The sequence below is a fragment of the Balaenoptera physalus genome, assembly GCF_965194825.1.
Source record: "Balaenoptera physalus genome assembly, chromosome: 2".
NCBI classification, from domain to species: Eukaryota; Metazoa; Chordata; class Mammalia; order Artiodactyla; family Balaenopteridae; genus Balaenoptera; species Balaenoptera physalus.
Window position 1 is genome coordinate 3371624 of NC_138883.1, and position 20164 is coordinate 3391787.

The following is a 20164-nucleotide window of genomic DNA, read 5'->3' on the forward strand; positions in this document are numbered from 1 at the left end:
GAATGTGTACAGCATATAAATCCTGATTTTTTCACTTACAGCGAGAGGGTGTCCTGGTGTGCGGTGGTTTCCACCTTTCGCGAAGGCTCCCCTGCCGTGTGACGGAGGCTCGGCGGTGGCGGAGGTCCCCGTGGAGCAGCACCCCCGGCCCGGCGGCCGGTGAAGAACTGGCTGCCTGACCCTCCTCCTCTCCTCTGAGAAGGAAGCCAAGACCCAGGCTGATGAGGAGTTTTCTGCAACAGTAACGTTATCCTGTTGCTACGTTCACAGAAATGATGGAAATGGAGCGTGGACACATCTTTTCTAGCCTAAAATCACTTAGACGCGCCCCCAGTTTAATGGGATCACTTAAGAGAAATGTGTTTTAGGCACTTCATGGTTTAGAATCTGACCACATAAAAAGGCCTTCAAAGGGTTCAACTGTGTATGATTTTTTTCAATTGAGAAAAGTTCCTGTACTTGGCAGCTACACTGTAATGATTCTAGTTCCCTGTAGCGTCTACAAGTAGGCGTGGGCATGACCAAGCTGCTCACCAGCTGGCTTCAGCCAAATAAAAATCCCATGTAATTGTCATCAGCCTTTTCTCTGCATCCTTAACAAAGCACTTTCACACTCACCGTACAGAGTCGTGTGTGATCTTCCAACAACAGAAGGTGGACTCGTGGACTTGAAGCTGTACTCGTGGACTTGAAGCTGTAAGGAGAAAGCTGTTCCCTGAGACCGCAGTCCGCACGCATGGGCAGCTGCCCACAAAGGCCAAAGATGGGGAGACGGCAAGAAGGGGCCAGAGAACCGAAGGGCTCTCCGGATGAGCCACGGTCTTGAAGAGCCTGCCTCACATCAGGGCTGCAAGGGACGTGGTGTAAACATTTAATTCAGCAAAAACAATACAGTAAAAGTTGAGCCAATTTAACAGAAGATAAACAAATGGTATATTCAAGAAAGTTTTAATATTAATTTTTTTGTGAATTAGAAATATCACTCTTAGAAGATGAAAAGTACTCCTGAAGCGACCATTTCCCCAATTGCAGAATGACATTATTTATACGTATAATACAGAGCCGATTGCATTGGAACAAGAGTGTTAAATGTTAACAGATTAAAAAGGGCATCTTCACGCCACACCTTGGAGGCCCATTACACCCATACTCAAAGTTATTTTTTAACAGCATTAAACTATTTCAAGTGCAAACAATTTTTAAAAACCTATGTGCGCAGCATCCGTCTTCCTGAATTACATATTTAAGCCAGAAAGTAACAACTTTCTTGATGAGTGCATTCCAGGTTGTCTTCTGACACCTAAGGTGTTAAAAAGAAAATCAGCGCAAAAACAGAGTGAAGTACTATTTTTAACAGTTGGATTTAAGGGGATTTCTTGTCCAAGAAACATTTTATTTCACACTATGTATATATGTATATATTACATAAATATATATAACATTTTTATTACATTGAGTTTTAGAGTAAAAAGCAAGAAAATCTCATTTCTTATTTTTTACTGCAGCCCCAAGAGAACGATTTAAAAATGGAACAAGCTTCTTTGGGTGAGCGGCGCCGAGCCCCGTGTTCCTCTTCCGTGCTGCCCTCCATGCGGGCGACGCCTGCCTGCGGCCGGGGCCTGATGTCCACGCGGCTCACGTGCGGCCCTGGGCTCCGTCGTCGCCCCCGCAAGACCCAGTCCGGGGTGAGAACCTCCGAGCGGGAGCGGGCTCGCTACACTACAGTCCCACCTGGAGAACTGGCCTGGTTGGGGGCTGACATTAAACCCTGCAAACAAAGCAGTTTACATTAATCCAGCAAAACACGGGGCCGCGGAGAAAGTCACAGTCACTCATCCTTTCCAGCAGTTTCACAGGAGCACAATTAGCTTTCTGTTGGTCTGGAAGCCAGGGTTTTAACAGCCCCTCCGTGTCCATCTACTTAATTCCTAACTCATTGGAATCCTGAGCCTGGTCCCCCCGCCCCCGCCTCGGGTGTCACGCTTTGGGCAGGGCCGGCCTGGGGGAGAGAGTGGTCTCTCGGGGCCAGGGTTCTTTGGAGTATCACCGCCCAAAGGCGAGGGGCACCTCCCAGGGGGGCCGTTCACTGCCCTCCCCAAGGGCTGCAGCTCCGGGCCACAGACGGGTCCCCCCGGCTCCGAGGCCAGCTCGCCCAGTGAGGCCAGAGAGCCGCACGTCCAGTCCCCCAAGGGCCGGGGTGGCCGCCAAGGACAGAGTCTAGTGGCATTTTTGAAAAGGCGTTTCCTTTGCTCTCTCTGATGGGTGGCGTGATGGTGGTGCCCCTCTGGCATTAGCACCAGCCCACAGGGCCCAGCAGGTCGAGAAAGCAGGATCCAGTCGTGGGGGTGGGGAGGCTCAGGACCAAGGCTGCCACTTGGCTGCGGTGGGTCTGGGGACTCTCCGCACCAGTGAGGGGTGGTGTCTGTCCCTTCAGGCTGGCTCCTGTGGAGAGGCAGGAGGCTGGCACAGATTTCTTGCAATACAGGCGTGAGCTTAGGTAACCCTGAGAGTTTTACCTCTTGTACAGCAAAGAGCACTTATATTTCCCTGCATTTGCTGGGATTCACGTAGTTCCAGCACAGTTTGGCATTCATTTATTAAGAATAATTTTAAGGTTGCAATATTGCAACACTGAAGCTACAAATTTTCAGTTCTGTGAACACAAAGATCCTTAAGCTGGCCCCCAAAATGCTGCACACAGGACACGCCTTTACGCAAACATGGCTGCGCTTTCACACCTGGCCTTGGGCTGACGCAGATGAGGGGTGACGATCTGAAACTGACCCTCAGCTTCGCCCACGCCCTGTTGGAGGGAAGCTGGGAAGCACGCGGTCCCGCTCCAAGTCACTTTATCTCCAGTTTCTCACCTTAAACCCGAAATCCGTTCATCTAGGCAAGATCAGGAAGCAGGGGCGAATGGAACTTAGCAACTCACCCCTGCTCAGAATCTACAGGAGCGCTTTTCCTTGACCTCGGAGTTACTGCTGGAAAGGCACACAGCCCTGTCTGATCTCCACGGCGATGGGCAGCTTCTCACTCAAACCCCTCAAGACGGTGTGGATGGAGCCTGACAGAGGAGGTAAAGCTCTGGCCGGCCCGACGGGAGAGAGGAGCTCTTTTGGACGCTGTGCCCATCCCGGCCCAGTCCACAGAGGGGAGGACGGCTGGTTTACCGCCTTGGTGATGAAGGGAACCTTTGGCCAAGTGAGGAGAAACACTCCCCCCGAGTCTGAACTGAGCTGCAGTGAGGCCGCCGGGCCCGAATCCCTGTCCATCGCGGACAGTCTGGGGGGAAGAAGCCTGTGACATCACAGATGACCGCATCTGGTCTAAGGTGTCTGAAGCAAGGGGACTCTGACCTTCGCGGGTCAGCCACCGGCAAGGAGAGGGCGGCCCGGGACTAAGCTCCCCGGGGTGAGCAGAGCAAGGCCTCAGGATCTGCTCGGTGCCCAGCACGCAGGCCAGGAGCCTGTCGGGGGGGAGGCCTGACCCCTGTCCTCTTCCCAGAGATGGAATTGTTCTGCAGGACAGACACACCGTGGAGGCATCAGGGGAAACACCACTATTCAAAAGAAAATGTGAAAAGTAACCTTATTTCTGTAAGCCTGTGCTTTAGTTTAGAAGTTGCTGGGTGATGATGAGAAAGATGGAAGACACACTTGCGGGCCTCCATCGAAGACTCCAGAACACTCTTAGGGGGAAGCCTGGCTGGATGTGTTAAACTAAGGGCACAGTTTGGGGCAGGCTTTTCAGCGAGGAGGACCCGCCGCCCTCTGCCCCGTTCTGGCTGCTCGTGAGGGCAGCCTGCCCTCTGACTGCGTCCTCCCTGATGACTTTCTCGGGGAGGATCAAGCGCCTGGCCTCAGAGGCCCTGCTGGCTTCCAGCTGTCCGGGCAGCATGGTAGCTGCTGGTCTCTCCACGTGATGCCGGACAGCTGGCAAACGAGGGCTTTACATACATCACTCAAGCAAAAGATTTCTCCAGACAAGAACCTGCTTAATGTCCTATTACCCACCCCCAGGAAGGAAGCCTATTACAGAAATAGTGGCAGCTCTTGAATCTAATATTTAATAGGTTGTTCTGTTCTCACCAGAGTTGCCATTTTATTCCTGCTAGAGATTTCATGTGAAAATTGATAAAATACCCCAGCTCTTAGTTTGGGTTTGATTATAATTTATAATACTAAGCTAACAGAATTAAACCTTGTTTCATAAAAACGTATATATAGAAAAAGTAATATTTCGGCTAAAAAACAATTTACAGCAAAGGAACATGTCTTTGTTCATGGATGCTGCCGAGATCAGAGACCCTGACATCAAGAAAAGACCGTGAGGGTCTCAGAGGCCCTCGTCAGAGAACCGCCTCGTCCTGAAGTCCCGCTGGGCCCACGGCAGGCCTCCCCATCCGACCCCGGCTGCCATGGGCTTGTCTGTAAACGCGTGAGACCGCAGACCCTCGAGGGAGTGGTCGTGGGATGGGCGTCCGGCGCTGTTCAAAGCCTGGCCAGTCGACTCTCAGGATCGCCCTCCTCACCCCAGACGAAAGTGACGTGCACGCTGGCCCCGGGACAGGCCTTGCTGCAGACTGGCAGCCTCTCGAGACGGCAGAGAAGTGCTACAGGAGGAGCTCAGCGCTGCTGCGGGGCCGAGGGCCGGACAGGTCAGCGGGGTCCGCCTCACCTGCAGGGGTGGCCCTGCGCCTGCCACAGAGCACTGAACCCTTGCGGCTCCGGTTCTAGGCAACCTGCCAGGAGCTCCCCCAGATTCTCTCACTTCCCTCGGAGACTAAGAGGTCAATATTGCGAAGTGAGGCCCTTTTAGAGATGGTACACCAACGATGAGCGCCGTCACCTGGCTGACTTCCTCAGGGCCGCTTCTAGCCGTGGATACATTCTCCTTATTTCATCCACCAGCATCCCGCCACCCATGCTGCCCAGGCCGCTGCGTAAAAGAACCACAGAAAAGCTGGGCAGAGGAGCTCCCATTTCATTCCAAGGCGCGTGAGGCCCGGACTCAGTGAGCCAGGTTTAGGAAGTGGGTGCGGGCTGGGAGGGGCCCACTCCACCGGCGCGTCCTCTGGGCCCTTCTCTGAGCATCTGGACCCCCTCCCTGCCCCAGACCCACTGTTCACCGTGGCCTGGGACCTTGGTTCCACTGGGCAGCTGCCCCTTTGCCAGCCCTGACCTGCCCGGTGACTGGCCACACTGGTGGTGACACATTTCCCCAAAGAGGCCACTCAACCTGGGAAAAGTCACCCAGGGAAAATGATCGTGGTGTTCTCAGACATCTGCGAAAAGGCTTTTTCCTAGGGCACAACCAGTCAAGGGCTCCTGCAAGAACCGTGCTGGGGAAGAGAGCCTCGCCCACGGCCTGCAGGCCCTCCCGCCCGGGTGACCCGCTGTGGCTCTGCCATCCTCTCTGCAGGAGGCCGGGACCTCGAGCGTCTCCTAGCTTGAGTCCCGTCACGGGGCATCCATGTGAAGGCTACCGACACTAGAGGGCGCGGGCCTGAGCACCCCTAGATGTTCTGGCCCTTTCAAGAGATCTGCTGGTCCAGAATCGACTGTTTCAAAAGGCAGCCACACGTGGGAGAATGGACTTATGTTTTCAAGGTGTACGAACTAGTTATCTTTAAAAGATCAAAATGCTGTGCATGTGTGCGTCTTTTTAGACTTCCTGTCAACCTACTAGCATTCAGGGCTTAAAATCCCCTCGAGCGCTAAGGAGAAAACGTGCAGCTTCTGTGGTAGTAAAGTCCAAGTAGGTCCCTCTGAGGGCGGAGTATCGGACCGTCTCTTCTGCTCTGGCAGCTTCGAGTCAAAGGCAAGAGCCCACACACCCTGCAGCACGGGCGGCTCAGGAGGATAGCACGGCCAGGAAGATTCTGGAGTCCACCGAGAAGGACAGGCGGCCAGGAGGGGCTTCCAGAGGCTTTGCCAGCCCCGAGCTCCAGGCCCAGGCGTCTCACGAAACAGCAGGGACGCGGCGGCTGAGTGGGAGCCCTGGGGCCTGACGAGGCCTCCGTCCAGGGCAGCTCGCCGCTGCCCCCATGAGCCCCGGGCGGAGCGTGCAGGCCCAGGCCTGGAACTCTTGCCGTGAAGGTTCTTTCGGAGCCGGAGGCGCCCGGTGCTGCCGAGAGCGAGGGGCGGTCCAGAGCAGGACAGCGCACATCGCTCCTGCTTCCCGCCCCTGGAGGACCGGCTCCCACTGCCCCGCTCGCGGGGCTTGTTCTGCACCGGAGCCTTGGGGCCCGGGCGCGGGGCAGGACCACCTCCACGGCGATGACAACGCCTCTGGCAAACAGAAAATGACAAACCCTCCCCAGGAGAAGAGCTGCTACAGCGTCGCCTGCCCGCCACCTGGGAACTCAGCGCAGCCCCCGCCCGGCCACCGCAAAGCATCCGCGCGCGCTCCGCACAGAACCGGCACCACCAGTTCGGCTGCAAAGCCAACCCACGGTCCTTGCCCACATGGGACCTGGCTCAGAGGAAGGTCACAGAAAACAGTGAATACCTCCCATGCTCAGAACAAACATCTCCCTTAGAAAGCTTCTAATTCGGAAAAACTCAGAATCAGAAATAAGAGGTAGCAATTCCTGGGGCTATTTCTTCTATAAACATTAACAAGGCCCTTAATTTTACAGCACTTAGAAGCTTTTCTTTTTTGGTTCACTGAGATTTTTTTAAAGCTCAGATGTGAAAGTGACTACTGAAAATTTATCTACATTTACAATTCATTCACACGTTTATTTAATGTCATTATACAGAGGACAACCCCAAAGTTCTTCAGAATATCAAGTATGTAGTAAGTCTCTAGCTGTGACAGTGACAAGGGAACAGCTAAAAACCAAGGCAGTGAAACAGAAACACGATTTTCTTAAAATTATAAAGTAACAATACTGATATTAAAGCTTCATTAATTATTGCAACAGTTAAGAACTTAATTTACCAACATTTCATGTTAGGAAGGCTCTTTATGAAATTTATTCAAGTTTTCAAGAAATTAGATGAGAATGTAAAAAAGGAAATACATATGAGTTTTGATTTTCACTAAAGGTAAATATTCATACAATTTTATACAGTGTCACCTAATACAGTAACCTTTAATAAACTTAGGTATACAGAAATCAAAAATGCAGAAAAGTTTTCTTTTACATATTTAACTCGAGCGGCAGCGATGTGACCACGACACAAAGTCCACGTAACAGACGCAGCAACGAATAAAAAGTCAGTACCAGTGGAACAGCTTCCCCTCTCCCGGAGGGGCTTCTACATACAGGTTTGAACTTGGCTCTGAGTTTCAAAGGGAACAGCTGGATACAAGTGCCTTGCAAGCAGAGCCCTGGACTCCACCCTCCCAGACCGCCCCTCTCGCTGGCCAGCACTGGGGTGGTGGGGCTGAGCCCCCTGACTACCTGAACAGGTGACGGTCCCAAGCAGCCCAGCGCGACAGGTGTGCCAGGACAAGGAGAGGGCCTTTGCCGATTGTTCCCTGCTGTGGTGCCCGAGGCGGACATCTCCTCTGGGTCACTTATCAGGCCTACACGCGAATGCGGAGGAAGGAAACCCCAGGAGTGGACACGCCCGGCACAGCGGGACGACCTGCACAGGAGGCCAACTGCCCCCCCTCGTTCCCCTAAGCGCGCGGGGGCCACGGCCGGTCACCCTGGGCCAAGCCCTCCCGCACGGAACGGGACGCGGCGCGCCGTGCGTTTTTCCTGGGAAACCCACGGTCGACCTCTGCTTCTAGTTCCTCCTCGGACAGACAAGTCCACAAATGTGGCCTTTGGGTTTTCAAAGGATTCCTTCCGCGGGGCTCCCCCGCCCTTTGGCTCTCGCCTCACACTTTCAGCTTCCTCAACCAAGAAATCAAAGCTCTCCCTCCCAAGCAAGAGGTAACGAGAACCTCGTACACGGGTGTGGACGCTGATAAAGCTGCTTCACCAACTTCAGCGCAAGTTCAATACTGGACAATTTCTTAAAAATTCAGGATGTACCACAGGAAGTGGAGGAATCGGGGAGAAACGGCTGCCGGGCCACCTGCCAGCCTGGACTTGGCTGTGGAGCCCGGCGGTGGAAGAGAATACTGGGGGCACGCGTGTCACACGCCCGTAAAAACTGAGAAAGCTTCAGGGCCTTTTGTCCCTCATCGTTTCTGGATGTCTGAGACAATAATCACTGTCATAGCTTATCCCTGTATTTCCACTCCTCTCTTTTTCTTTCATTAAGGCATTTATCTTTAGTCCCAAGTCAACGGCTCACAGGAGAACCCTTCAAAAATGTTAGAAGGTCCAGTCAGCACAAAAAACAAAATTAAGATTCTTTACCACTATTTAAATCAATTTAGAACCCAAAGCTACTGGTTATTTTTAAAGAGTCTGCCTACTCCCTCTTACACATTTGCCTTTAAAAGAAGGCCAGGTTTTCCAAAGGCTTCCCACCCCAGCTCTCCCAGCAGAGGAGAAACAGAGAAGGGCTGGGGCTGGGGCGGCCGGTGGGTTCAGCCTGCATCGCCCAGGTCTCAACACACACCCAGCTCTGGAATTCCCAGAAGCTTCAAGGGGCGAGCCAGGGCAGGGCAGGCAGGGAAGACCCCACAGCCTGGCTAGTGCCCTCTGAGGGGTCCTGTCGCCCCAGGCGGGCAGAGCCACCTCTTGTTGGGGGGGGGGGAGCAGCTCGGCTCACGTGCTACCCTGAGCACTTTATTTCTCTGCTTTTCATCGACGCGTCTCAGTGCACGGTGGAAAAATCGTGCTGGGCGAGTAGGAATAACCTCTTCTGGCCAAAAGCTGTTTTATGCCAGAGGTTAGGTTAGAAAAGATATTCTCGCTTAGGATAATGTTTAAGCTAAAAAACTGAAAAGTTTCAATGAGGAAGCTCAAAATTTGGGGAGAAAACTACAAAAAAACACTCCCCAGATTTCCCTTAGTGGCCACGGTGCCTTATATACCTGCGACTGGAACCCCTCGAAGCAACCCCCCTCCTGACCCAGGTCTGCAGGAGCCGTGGCGGCCCCGAGACAAATCAGAGGGAGGAGAGGAGGAGCCCGCCCGCCCCCCTCCCTCTCCTGTGCCCCCTCCCCTCAAGCTGCCGGCAACTTTAGTCCTGGTCTTGGCGAGCACCTCGCACTCTGTCCTCCTAAGGGCAGGAGAAGGGCGCCGCTGGCTGTCGCAGAAAGGCGGAGGCATCAGAGGGTCAGAGTGGGCGGAAGCAGCTGGGCAGAGCCGGGCCGGGCCAAGCGGCCCCTCCCTGGCACCTGACACCCAGCCAGGGGACCCCAGCCAGACATCAAGGATACACCGACCAGCAGAAGCTGGAAGACAGAGACTGTGACCGAGCCCCAAACCCCAAACTGCGCAGGGACCAGCGGCTGCTTCATCGCAGGCGGGGCGGAGGAGGTGGGGCCCGGCTTCCATGAGCACCTTCAGAGCTTGCTCTTAAGGGGCCAGTAACGTCCCCCTCTCGCCTCTCCTGGCCCCGCTCCCATCCAAAGACCGCCCCCTGGGTGAGCCGCCCCAGCAGACGCTGAAGGACAGAAGGGCCAGGAAGAGCCCCGTCGCGGAGCATCAGCCGCACAGCCCGCCCACGGCTCTCCTGCCCGCGCTGCGAGGAGCACGGCGCTCAGAACGGGAAGGTCACGGCGGCCCGCTGCCCTGTAAAGGCTGCTTACCTGGGATTCGGCCACTTGGGCCAAAGACAAAGTCCTGAATTTTGAAACTGCATACTCAATGCCTCAGAAGCATTTGAAACCGAATTTCTAGAACTAGGCAGGTACATACAATTGCCAGGGAGTGTCGGTTCCTGCTCTCCATCCGACAGCCCAATTTCCTAGCCTCCGAAGCGGAAACAGTCCACAAGGATGGCTGTCTTTGCCACCTCAGATCAGTTAACATTTAGGAACAAAGGACCACATCTTAAAGGCAGACAGGACATTAACATTCCCACAGGCCGTGATGCATGAACGGGGAAGGCCACCGAGGCTCTCACGTGGAGAACACTGCCACCGCTGTCACAGGTCACAGAAACCAGCACACGAAGGAGCCCGGGGGACACAGAGTGAACGGCTCCGGCCCTGACACACGTGGAGCGCGGAGCCGGCGGGGCGCCGGCCTGGCCTTCCGGGGGGGGGGGGGGGGGCGCGGCTGTAAGAGCGCAGAGCTACTGTTGCATCAGCCAGAGGCTCGCGCCGCAGAGAAACTGAAGTCTCCAGGTCGGCACTTTGCTGAATCGCATTCACTACTCAAACCAGTATAAATTATCAGTATCTCTATATTTAATTACAAAGGCGTGCACAACAGAAAAACAAACCTAAGTGACCAAAGTAAGTTAACAGATGAGATCATTATCATCTTGACACGAAACATACGGGTCAAAGAGCCCTCTCATCCACTGTGAAAACTAGAATTTGAAAAGCAACTCCTCCCACAGCGGATAAGGATCTGAAGGAATTAAGAGTCGAGCACAACAGCTTCCCCTGGAAGTGGAAGCAGCCGTCTGGGCAGAGGGAGAGCCAGCCCTGCCCCCAGCAGCCACAGGCCCCCCCGGGGCAGGCGCTGGGGTAGGGGGTGGGGTCCCTGAGACAGAGGCCAAGGGCATCCCGAGAATGATCCGGGACCACGACTGCCCTCCAAGGAGAAGAGGAGCAACCTGCACCTGCCCTTGCCCTCTGGTGGGAACACAAAACCCAAACGAGGGAAAAGTTTCAAGTTCTCTGAACCTTGGGGGCCTATCAGTCTTCTCAAAACAAAGCTGAGGAGTCTGCCTAGGGCCTACGGTCATGTGCCTTTTTGACCAAAAAACAAAAAACCAAAACCCACACCAAAAAAAAAAAAAAAAAAAGGAAAAGAGAAGAAAAGCTCCTTCCCCTTGTTGGATAAAACGTAAGCAAGTCACATCCACCATAAGAGATCTCGGCTTGTGTGGCAAGAGGCACTTCTGACAACACTGCTGGCGCCCTCAGCCCGCAGTTCGCGGTAACTGTCCAGGCTCTGAGAAACGTGGGTATTTTATTTAGTGCACAGAGTCTCAATCAAAGTGCTACAAACTGCTTCTTTGAAAAAAGATGTTTATTAAACAATTTTAATTGTCATAAAATGACTAAAATGGGTTTTAAAAATTAAGGCTCTTCTCTTTCTGTGGATTGCCAGAACAATGTAAAAATAATATCAATCAACCCTGCTGAACGCTTTGTTCCTAAAGTTAAATTTCATAGATTCCTAAACATTTTATGATTAAGATAAAAAGTTGGACTATAAATGACAATTAATGGCCGTTCGTATTGAACACACACTCTGATCAGGTGTACAATATTCTAATTGAGTAGTTAAGCAAAAATATTCCAGTTAAAGCAGAAATTTTAATTTTAGCATTTTAAAGTCATTGTTTCCCCACACTGTCATGATTTTCCTAAAATCGAAAGAGTCTAATACAGGAACGCTAACCTTGGGACTCTATATACTCCCAGGAGGGTGACTGACTTGGCTGGCAATTAGTTTGATTATATTTTTTAAACGTTCTAAGGTGAATTATCAAATGATTCAGAATTACATGGCATGCAGTATCCAAAATTATGGCTCTGATGCATTTAGATTTACATTAAGAATAAGAAGTGTCATTCACATTCATTGTACACCCCGCCCCTCCCGCAAGAAAAAAATCACTACCTATTCAAGTTCTAGATCTGGTGCAGCATTAAGGATTAAAACTTACCACTTTACCAGGCCTTCCCCATGTGCAAATAAATCCCTCCTGACAAGCAGTGACTATACAGTCTTCAAGAAAAATTAATACAGTCAGTCTTTCATGTGCTATCTTTTTACAGATGAGCGGCTCTAACAAGGGAACGTCTTCCATCCGAGGACACAGGGGCGTCCCCAAAGTTTTAGCTGGGTCCGTTTTGGTTTTAGTAACTAGGTTCAGTTTGTCGCTGCTCTTGCTAGAGATGTGTCCCATGCTATGGTTTCGCTTGTGATCTTTCTCATGGTGCCTGTCCTTCCGGTCGTGTAGTGAGAGCGTCGCGAATTTGCTGACCCCGGAAGCGATGGCCCCGTCCGCGATGCTGCCCTTGCTGCCGGTGCTGGAGACGGCGGAGTGCGGGAGGCTGTTGGACCGTGGCAGGGGAGGGGGCGCCGAGTTGCCGGGGGTCGTGACGCTGTTGCCAGTGCTTCCGGCAGGAGGACTCGTGGCGTTCATGACGTTCGTGTGCGTCCTTGCTCTGGAGAGGGGCTGGTGGGGGAAAAGGATGTCTTCCGTGAGGTCCCATAAGCAGAGCTGCGTGTCCTGGCCCACGGAGCCGAACCGATACGTGACACTGACGGGGCGGCTCTCGGTCGAGTTCCGCTTGGACAGCCGGGACTGGGTACTGTTTGCTCGGTCTCTCCCGAAGTGAAGAAGGTCCTGGAAGTCCTCATCGCTGCCACTGAACTCCATAGGGTCGCTCTCTTCCACGCTAGTGGTGTAGGGGTCAAATGCCACCACGCTGACCCAGGATTTGTGCCCGTGGCCCCGCGCGATCACGCGGCAGTCTCCAAAGGACCAGACGGTCACAAGGTCGTCCTCTCCGCCCGTCACGATGTACTTGCCGTCCGGGCTCCAGCACACGCACAGCAAGCCTCCAAAGTAGCTTTTCATGGTGCCGTGCAGCTCCACCGAGTCAAAGTTGAACACCCGCAGGAAGCCGTCCTGGCTCACGCACGCCAAGAATTTGCCATCTGGGGAGAAAGCAAACTCGTTGAGGGCCCCCTCGCCCACCGTCCACTTGAGGAGAGGGTTCCTCGTGGATTTGCTCTTGCAAGTGTGCACGGCAAAGCTCTCTCCCTGCTTCAGAAGCTGGTAGTGGGGGGCTGTGGTGCCACAAGCGTGCTCCACATTATACAAGTACATGTTCCCACTTGAATGGGCTACTAGGAAAAGGCTTTCCGAACCAGGAACCCATTTGACACAGGTTACTCGTGACTTGTCTATTAGTCTCTGTGAAGACAAAGGAGAACAAGTTATCACAATGGAGAAGTTTTAAAGGTCGACTTTTCCAGCAAGAAACCTTGTCTGCTCCTCGGTGAGAAGGGACGCGTCCATCCAGGCACTCCACGCCCTGTCCCGCGGTCAGGCCAGCGAAGGCATTTTGGCCCCTTGCGGAATTACCTTCTAGAACTGCACCTGGGTGTCAGGCCACTGGGTTTCACCGAGAGAGTCAGTCATTCAGCAAACACGGCTGAGAGCCTAGTATGTGCCCGACAGATACCATACCAGGCGCCGGGACCCACCGGGGAGAGGGACAGCCCGGGCACTTCGCACGTCGCGCGCCAGGAGCGGCGGGCCTGTGACTCCTGCACCTGCACGGGGTCCTCACTGCGAGGCCCCCGGCAGAGTCTCGCAGTCCCCACGGCCGGGAGCCCTGGGCCCGCGGGGGCTCTCTGCACTGCATCGCCCCGCGCGCCCCGCGCTGACTACCGCTGCCTCTTCCGGCGGCTGGGGCAGGGTGGCGGGGGGGGGGGGTAGTCCACGTGCAGCCGGCAGCACCCAGGGCGGCCCCGCCACCTCCCTGGGCTCTGCCTCGGCCCTGGTTCACTGCAACTTCCTCACTCAAAGCCGCTGTCATGTGTGTATCTTTAGAAGCCATTCCTCCATCTTCTTTGGAACAAGGTGGTGTTTAAAAAAATAAACAGATGATTAACACTCAGGAGTATGTGCCTAATCACTGCCACTCTACTCCACGCTTATTTTTGATCCACTGACCAACTGTTTCTTTAACAGGCACAGGTCAGGAGTCTTGCCTTTAACACCAAAAGAACAAAAGGCAAAAGTAGAAACCCCCAAAGGGACGACCACCCCCCGAGTACGCTTCCCTGCTTGCAGACCTTTCGTGGGGCTCACTGGCACAGCGGCTTCCACGAGGCTGCCTGGTCCCCAAATCACAGCACCAGAAACCATCTGGGAGTTCCCAAGACCCCTGAGTTCTCAGCAAGTCCTGCAGCCAGACGCTCTCCACTGCCAGCCCGGTAACCGGGTGCCTCGGGAGCCCGGCGGGCTTCGGGTGAGCTACACGCTCCCACTTCCCTCACGTGCTTGGGATTCCCCGACTCGAGCCTCAGAGGGCCACGGGCCACAGGGACGGGAAGCCCACTGGGACACGGGGCCTCCTGCCTCGTCGGCCTTGCGCTGTGTGTCTGCTGTGTGTGCTGCATCTTTCCAGAAAGTCACAGAAAATGAAAACACTTGGTTTCTTCAAAGAAACTAATGAACCATGCAAACTGCTGCAGAAAATCAGGCCCTGGAAGGGAGGTGGCCAACAATGGTCCCAGCCAGGGAGGAGTGGAGAGGCGTGACCCTGCCCGGCACGAGGGCCCAGGGCTAGCAGGCCGGGCAAGGGTTCCTGAGCAGCAGGTGTCACTGCTGTCGCTCTGCAGTGTCACAGCCGCACTGTCACCCCCTGCCTCTTTCCTCTCCTGCCCGGTGACCCTCCTGTATAAGGCAGCTGACCTATGCTAACGCCAACAACCTGGAAGCCCAGCGCTGCTTTGTCAGGGTTTCCACGAGACCTTCACCATTTCTTCCACAGAGGTCAGAGGCACCTTACGAGGCCACGTCAGGGCTTTGGTCTTGGGGGAGCCTCCCCCCACCCACCAGACCTTGCTGTACCCACTGGGCTCAGGCTGCCCCGGCACTCCTGATCCCTTAACCGTGACTGGTCTGCTGGCCTAGTGTCCAAGGGTGGTGCCGGTTCACCGCCATCGGTGGCCTCGCTGGGCGGCTACAGAGCGACCTCAGGCTGAGGAGCCAGGCTGCGGGCCGTGCCCGGCACTGTGTGTGGCTCTCAACTCCTGCACCTCGCATTTCACCACAACCAAATCTAATCTCAGTTTTCCTAACAGCTCTCCACTGTTACTCTATCACGTGTGGAAAATTTTAAGGATGGACATAAAAACTTCTAGCACTATGGTTAGGAGAAAAATTTTATTTTTGGCTTAAAAAGGCACAACGAAAATAATTCCATTAGAACTCAAAACTGGAATACTGTCAAGTAAAAACAGTATTTCCCTGCAACTGTGAGGAATGGAGATAAATAATCATAGCACCATTATTAAAATACATGTTACTGGGGTGACGAGACACATTTAAAGACTTCACTCCATGTTAAAAAGGTGCACTGAGATTGCTGTAAGTAGACACGTGGATGTAACTTATGGACAAAAACCTGAGCCCACCTTCTGTGCCCCTGCTGGGGCACCCACGCAGACATGTCACACCTCAGCACTTGGGAAGCAGGCACAGCAGCTTAAGCAACTGCAAACCAAAAAAATTAATAGACCACAGATCCAACTCTAATGTGGGAAGGGTTTCTCAGTTGTTCTACACCTTCAGTTTTCCCTACCAGATTGTGTGCTCAAACGCAGGGAAAACGTCTGCTTCGTCTTGGGGTACGTGGCAGGCATATCAGGACAGCCGTGCTAACTTCCAACCTGAGGATCTACTCTGCGGCCAGGCACTGAGCAGTGGCTCTGCACACACGCTGTTTCATCCTCAAAATAACCCCACAACGTAAGCTTTCATTTTTTTAATAGGTAATACAGTCATAATTCATATATATTAATAAAAGTATCCAGTAGAAAGCCTCACTCACACCCCTTTCCTCCATCCCAGATCCCTTGCCCCCAGAATTACTGTCATTAGCTTCTTGTTTATCTCTGCGAGTGTCTTCCTGTGTGGACACGGCAAACACAGATACAAGTTTATCCACACTCCTTTTTTTCACTGTCTGCACCTCTGCTTTCTCATGCAGTCACACACGTGCGTCTCTCTGTACTGGTACGAAGACAGCTTCCTCATTCTTTTCTACAGCAGCAGAGTACTCAATTATATGGATATACTGTGGTTTACTTGAAAAGTCCCCCACTGAAGGACATTTGTATAGCAAAGAATAACCTGCACATATGGCAATTTTCACATGTATAAATATAGCTGCAGGATAAATTCCCACTGGAATAGCTGGGTCAGGAGGTACATACATTTATAATTTTTTATAGATATTGCCAAATTACCTCCCATAGAGAATGTAACAATTTAAATTCCCACCAGCAGTGTAAGTATGACTGCCCATTTCCCCATAGGAAGGTAGGTGTTATTGCCGTGTTACCCATCAAGAAACAGGATCAGAGAGGTCCGCAAACTCGCCTGCGGTCCCTCCCGCTCACCACTCACTCACGTTTCATTCATTCCTTCTTCCATCCTTTACCGAATGTACACTATATGCCAGGCACTGACAGCACCAACAGACAGACCTCCCTTCCTGAGTGGAAGTGATGTTCAAGTGGGATGAAAAGACAGTGAAACTGACAGGATCTGACGGTAAGGAGCGCTGTGCTGTGAGCAAAAACCAACCAGGGAAAGAAGACAAAGGGCAGGAGGAGTAGAGGGATTCCAATCTCAAGCAGGAAGGCCTAGAAAGGCCTCTGTCTCTGGGATGAGGGCGCGCTGAGCAAAGAGGTAAAGGGGCAGCAGAAGAAGCGGGCTGGGCAGTGCGTCCTCACACACGGGACAACTGTGGGGGCGCTGATGGGGGAGCAAACCAAGCACTCTTCATCCTAGAGACACGGAAGGCGCTGGAGCAAGCGGGATGGACCGGGCAAGACGACACCCAGCACAGGCCCGTCAGCCCCAAAGTGGGGCTGGCACCTTCTGTGCCACCGACAAACGTCAATAAACCAGGGCGCCCCTCCCGCAGACCCCGGGCAGTGGGAGGCACGACTCCAGGGCTAGCTCAGAGTCACTGAAGTGAACTGCCCTGGGCTATCACTTGGTTTGGGTTTAGCAAAAAAGTTAGAGAACAGAAATTAAAAAACAAATACCCAGAACATCTTATTCAATAAATATAAAGAATGCAGCGCACTTTCTGCACCATAAGGGTATATTTTTGTTCCAGAAAATGTCTAATAAAAAAAGTAAGGAATCTTCGTCAGTTCTCAGTGTTAACTAACAGGATTTCCCTGCTGGGCTTGAATTCTCCAGTTTCAGTGGGGCCTTGATCTCGATGAGCATACGTTTGAGTATGCTGAGAAAACACCCTTGGCCAAACCCCAGGTCCCCTGAGGAGCTCCTGAGTACAGGTGGGGCAGGGGCTGGGAGAGGCAGGGGCCTGTGCTGGGGGGCGGGCAGCCTAGTCCAGGCTCAGCACACTGCAGGTGGGTCTGCGGATGTGCATGCTCACCGTTTTGGCTGGAGCACCTGAGCAGCGGCAGGAAATCAGGTCTGGAATCGTGAGCTGGGACTCGAGGACATGGAGCCCCAGGCTAAGGGGCCTGGGCTGTGACCCTGAATCCCTGTGCTGACCAATCCCACAGCCCCAAGCACTTGAAAGTGGCTGGTCCAAAGTGAGACATGCTGTGAGTGTAAATTACACACTAGATCCTGAAGACCTGAAAAATTATGGAAAGTATCTCATTCATAATTTTATATTGATTATACGTTGAAATAATGTTTGGATGTATTAGACAAAGTAAAACTTTTTTTTTTTTTTTTGGCTGCGTTGGGTCTTCGTTGCTGCGCGTGGGCTCTGTCTAGATGCGGCGAGCGGGGGCTACTCTTCATTGCGGTGCGCGGGCTTCTCATTGCGGTGGTTTCTCTTGCTGCGGAGCATCGGCTCTAGGCACGCAGGCTTCAGCAGTTACAGCGCATGGGCTCAGTAGTTGCGGTGCGTGGGCTTCAGTAGTTGTGGCACGAGGGCTCAGTAGTTGTGGCGCACGGGCTTAGTTACTCCGCGGCATGTGGGATCTTCCTGGACCAGGGATTGAACCCGTGTCCCCTGCACTGGCAGGCGGATTCTTAACCACTGCGCCACCAGGGAAGTCCCAAGATAAAGTATCTTAACTTCATCTATTTTTAAATTGATGTAATGTGGCTATTAGACATTTTAAATTGAATTTGTGGCTCACACTGTATTTCTACTGGCTGTACTGCTGCAGACAGTAGGGGCACCGAAGATTTCTGAGAAGGGAAGCGACAGAATGAAGTGAAGTCTCCCGTCAGTAGGTACAGAATGGTGCGGGTGAAGAGAGACTGGTTAGGAAGCTATGACAATTGTCCGTGGACAAACAGGTCTTAAACTTGACCAGCGGTGGTGTGGCAGGATGGACTGTTTAACAGTGGGCTAGGCTGGATGGAGTAGGAGGTGGGGTGGGGGTGAAGGAGGCGCGTGAACAGACTCCTAGGTTTTGAGCTTGAGTGACTGGGAAGGGGGGTGACAGAAAAGAGAGGAGGGGTGACTATGCTGGGGAGAAGTTCAAGGGTCCTCATCGAGTAGGCAGCTGATGCACATGACTGTGGAAGACGAGGAAATGGGCTGCGAACAGTAAGAGCCGGGTCTGTGACATCCTGAGCTTTCCAAGGCAGAAGGTGTACAAGGAAGAGGAGGAGAGTGTGAAACTCTGGAGAAAGACTACTTATAGGGAGCAGGACAAAAGTCAGGAAAGCAGAAGGAAAGCCGAGAAAACCAGTCAGAAGTCCCACGAGGAGAGGAAGGAGCTGACGCCGAGTGAATGTCCGACAGGCCAGGGACTCTGCTCCCTGCATCACGCTCCCCTCCATCCCGTCACAGGGTCTCTGGGGGCGGCTCTGTGCTACAGGCCAGGAAGCGAGGCTGGAGGGGGAGCTGGGCGGGGGTCCAGGAGAAGAAAGCCCCCTGCTCCGAGGCTGAGGTGAGGCCGCCCCGGCAGGAAGGGCAAGGAGAGGAGAGCGGGGCGGGTCTCAGGGAAAGACCGGTGCTCAGGTCATCTGGCATGACCACTGAGCTCTCCATTAAAGAGGGAAATTCCACAATGCTCAAAGGCCTACTTTTAAAATCACTTCCATAAAAACCAAAACCAAAATCTGGGTATTACTATGCCAGGTCTGTACGTCAAGCCACCTACCCAGGAAGTGGGCTCCCACACCCACTTCTCTCCCTGGTAATCACCCACGGCTCCCACATTCCCCATTCTGAATGCAGAAGACACTGCCTCATTTCTAACATCAATCCAGTGAAAGTCCAACAAACACCAAAACTACCGTCCTTAATGGCATTCACAAACAAGATTTTCTAACTATACTAAACTAGTTTAGAGGAAGCAAGAATAAAAATAAATCTATAACCACATTAAAGCACCACTGCTAAAATGAAGCTTTCCAAGCACATACTTTTTAATTTTCTTTTTTTCACTGCTATCAACATGATAAACAGGAAAAAATTCTTGGGGTGTTGCTGGGCATGCATTTTACAATGCGGATATTAATTTATAACAGAAGTACTAAAAACAAACAATTCCAAAACCACAGCAGCTGCTGGAAAAGCCATAATGTAGCCACAAGCAAAAACGGTGACTAAGGGCTTTGGTTCGGTAAAGGCATTTAAAGACAGCTGCTTCTTCCCTCAGGAGGTATTAGGAAAGGGTATTTCAAAGCCCTGTGAAAGAGGATCAGATGTCATTTTTATCAATGTCAAAACTTTAAGGAGTAGATCAGTAAGCGCTCATTTCCTTCCTTTGATTAAAAAAAGCAAAAACAAAAACAAAACTAACAAAATGCCCAGAACCACTCTCTTGTTAGAGGACTAGACAGAATATTGCCAAGCTGGGCCTCCTCTCCTCCCCACTCCTGGGGGCGCTGGGTGCAGAGGGAGCCTGCAGCCTGGGATGAAAGAGCAGACACAGCCTCAGGGAGCGGCAGGGCCAGGCGTCCACAGGGAGCCTACAGCCCACCCAGCGCGCTGCCCGGGCCGCACAACCTTCGAGAGAGGAGAAAGTCAAGAACAGGAGGTCTCATCACATGCCAGGGATCAAAGAAGCCGAAATGACACGTTCTTTCTAGATTTTACATCCACCCAATAACCAAACATACTTAAAAATCCTTTGAAGTTACTGTTCTATGGATACAACCCAGATATAATCAGAATTTTTACAAAGGCAAACAAGGCTGAGTTCATTACCACACAGAAACTGCCCCTTTATGACTCTCTGTCCTCAATACATCGTAACCGTTAGTAATGAAAAGTGGACTCCTCCCCCCTTCCGGGCGCTGACCAGGGCACCTCTCCTTCCCTGATGACCCTTACCATGAAGGTAGGCTCCACGGTCTGGGAGCTCATCAGATGGGCCATTAGATACCATCAAGGGCATAAAACATACAGAACACTACAC

At 52.6% G+C, this 20164-nt stretch overlaps 2 protein-coding genes across 23 annotated transcripts in view; one reads left to right on the forward strand and one right to left on the reverse strand.

Moving 5' to 3' along the window:
• Positions 1–10854, forward strand: part of MOK (MOK protein kinase) — a 69119-nt gene extending 58265 nt beyond the window's left edge. For 4 of the 5 annotated variants that reach the window (XM_082451097.1, XM_082451099.1, XM_082451098.1 and 1 more), the window contains one exon: positions 42–572. The gene's annotated coding sequence lies outside the window, so the exon portion shown is untranslated. Of the gene's footprint in view, positions 1–41; positions 1686–2893 lie in introns of those variants that run through there. The other variant, XM_082451095.1, reaches the window with a different exon arrangement.
• The window catches only part of WDR20 (WD repeat domain 20), a 62903-nt gene continuing 44370 nt past the window's right edge, over positions 1632–20164 (reverse strand). For 6 of the 18 annotated variants that reach the window (XM_082451050.1, XM_082451039.1, XM_082451049.1 and 3 more), the window contains one exon: positions 11048–12968. In XM_082451050.1, the coding sequence (XP_082307176.1) occupies positions 11691–12968 (1278 nt within the window). In that variant the 3' untranslated portion in view covers positions 11048–11690. The other 12 variants (XM_082451048.1, XM_082451046.1, XM_082451047.1 and 9 more) reach the window with 6 other exon arrangements.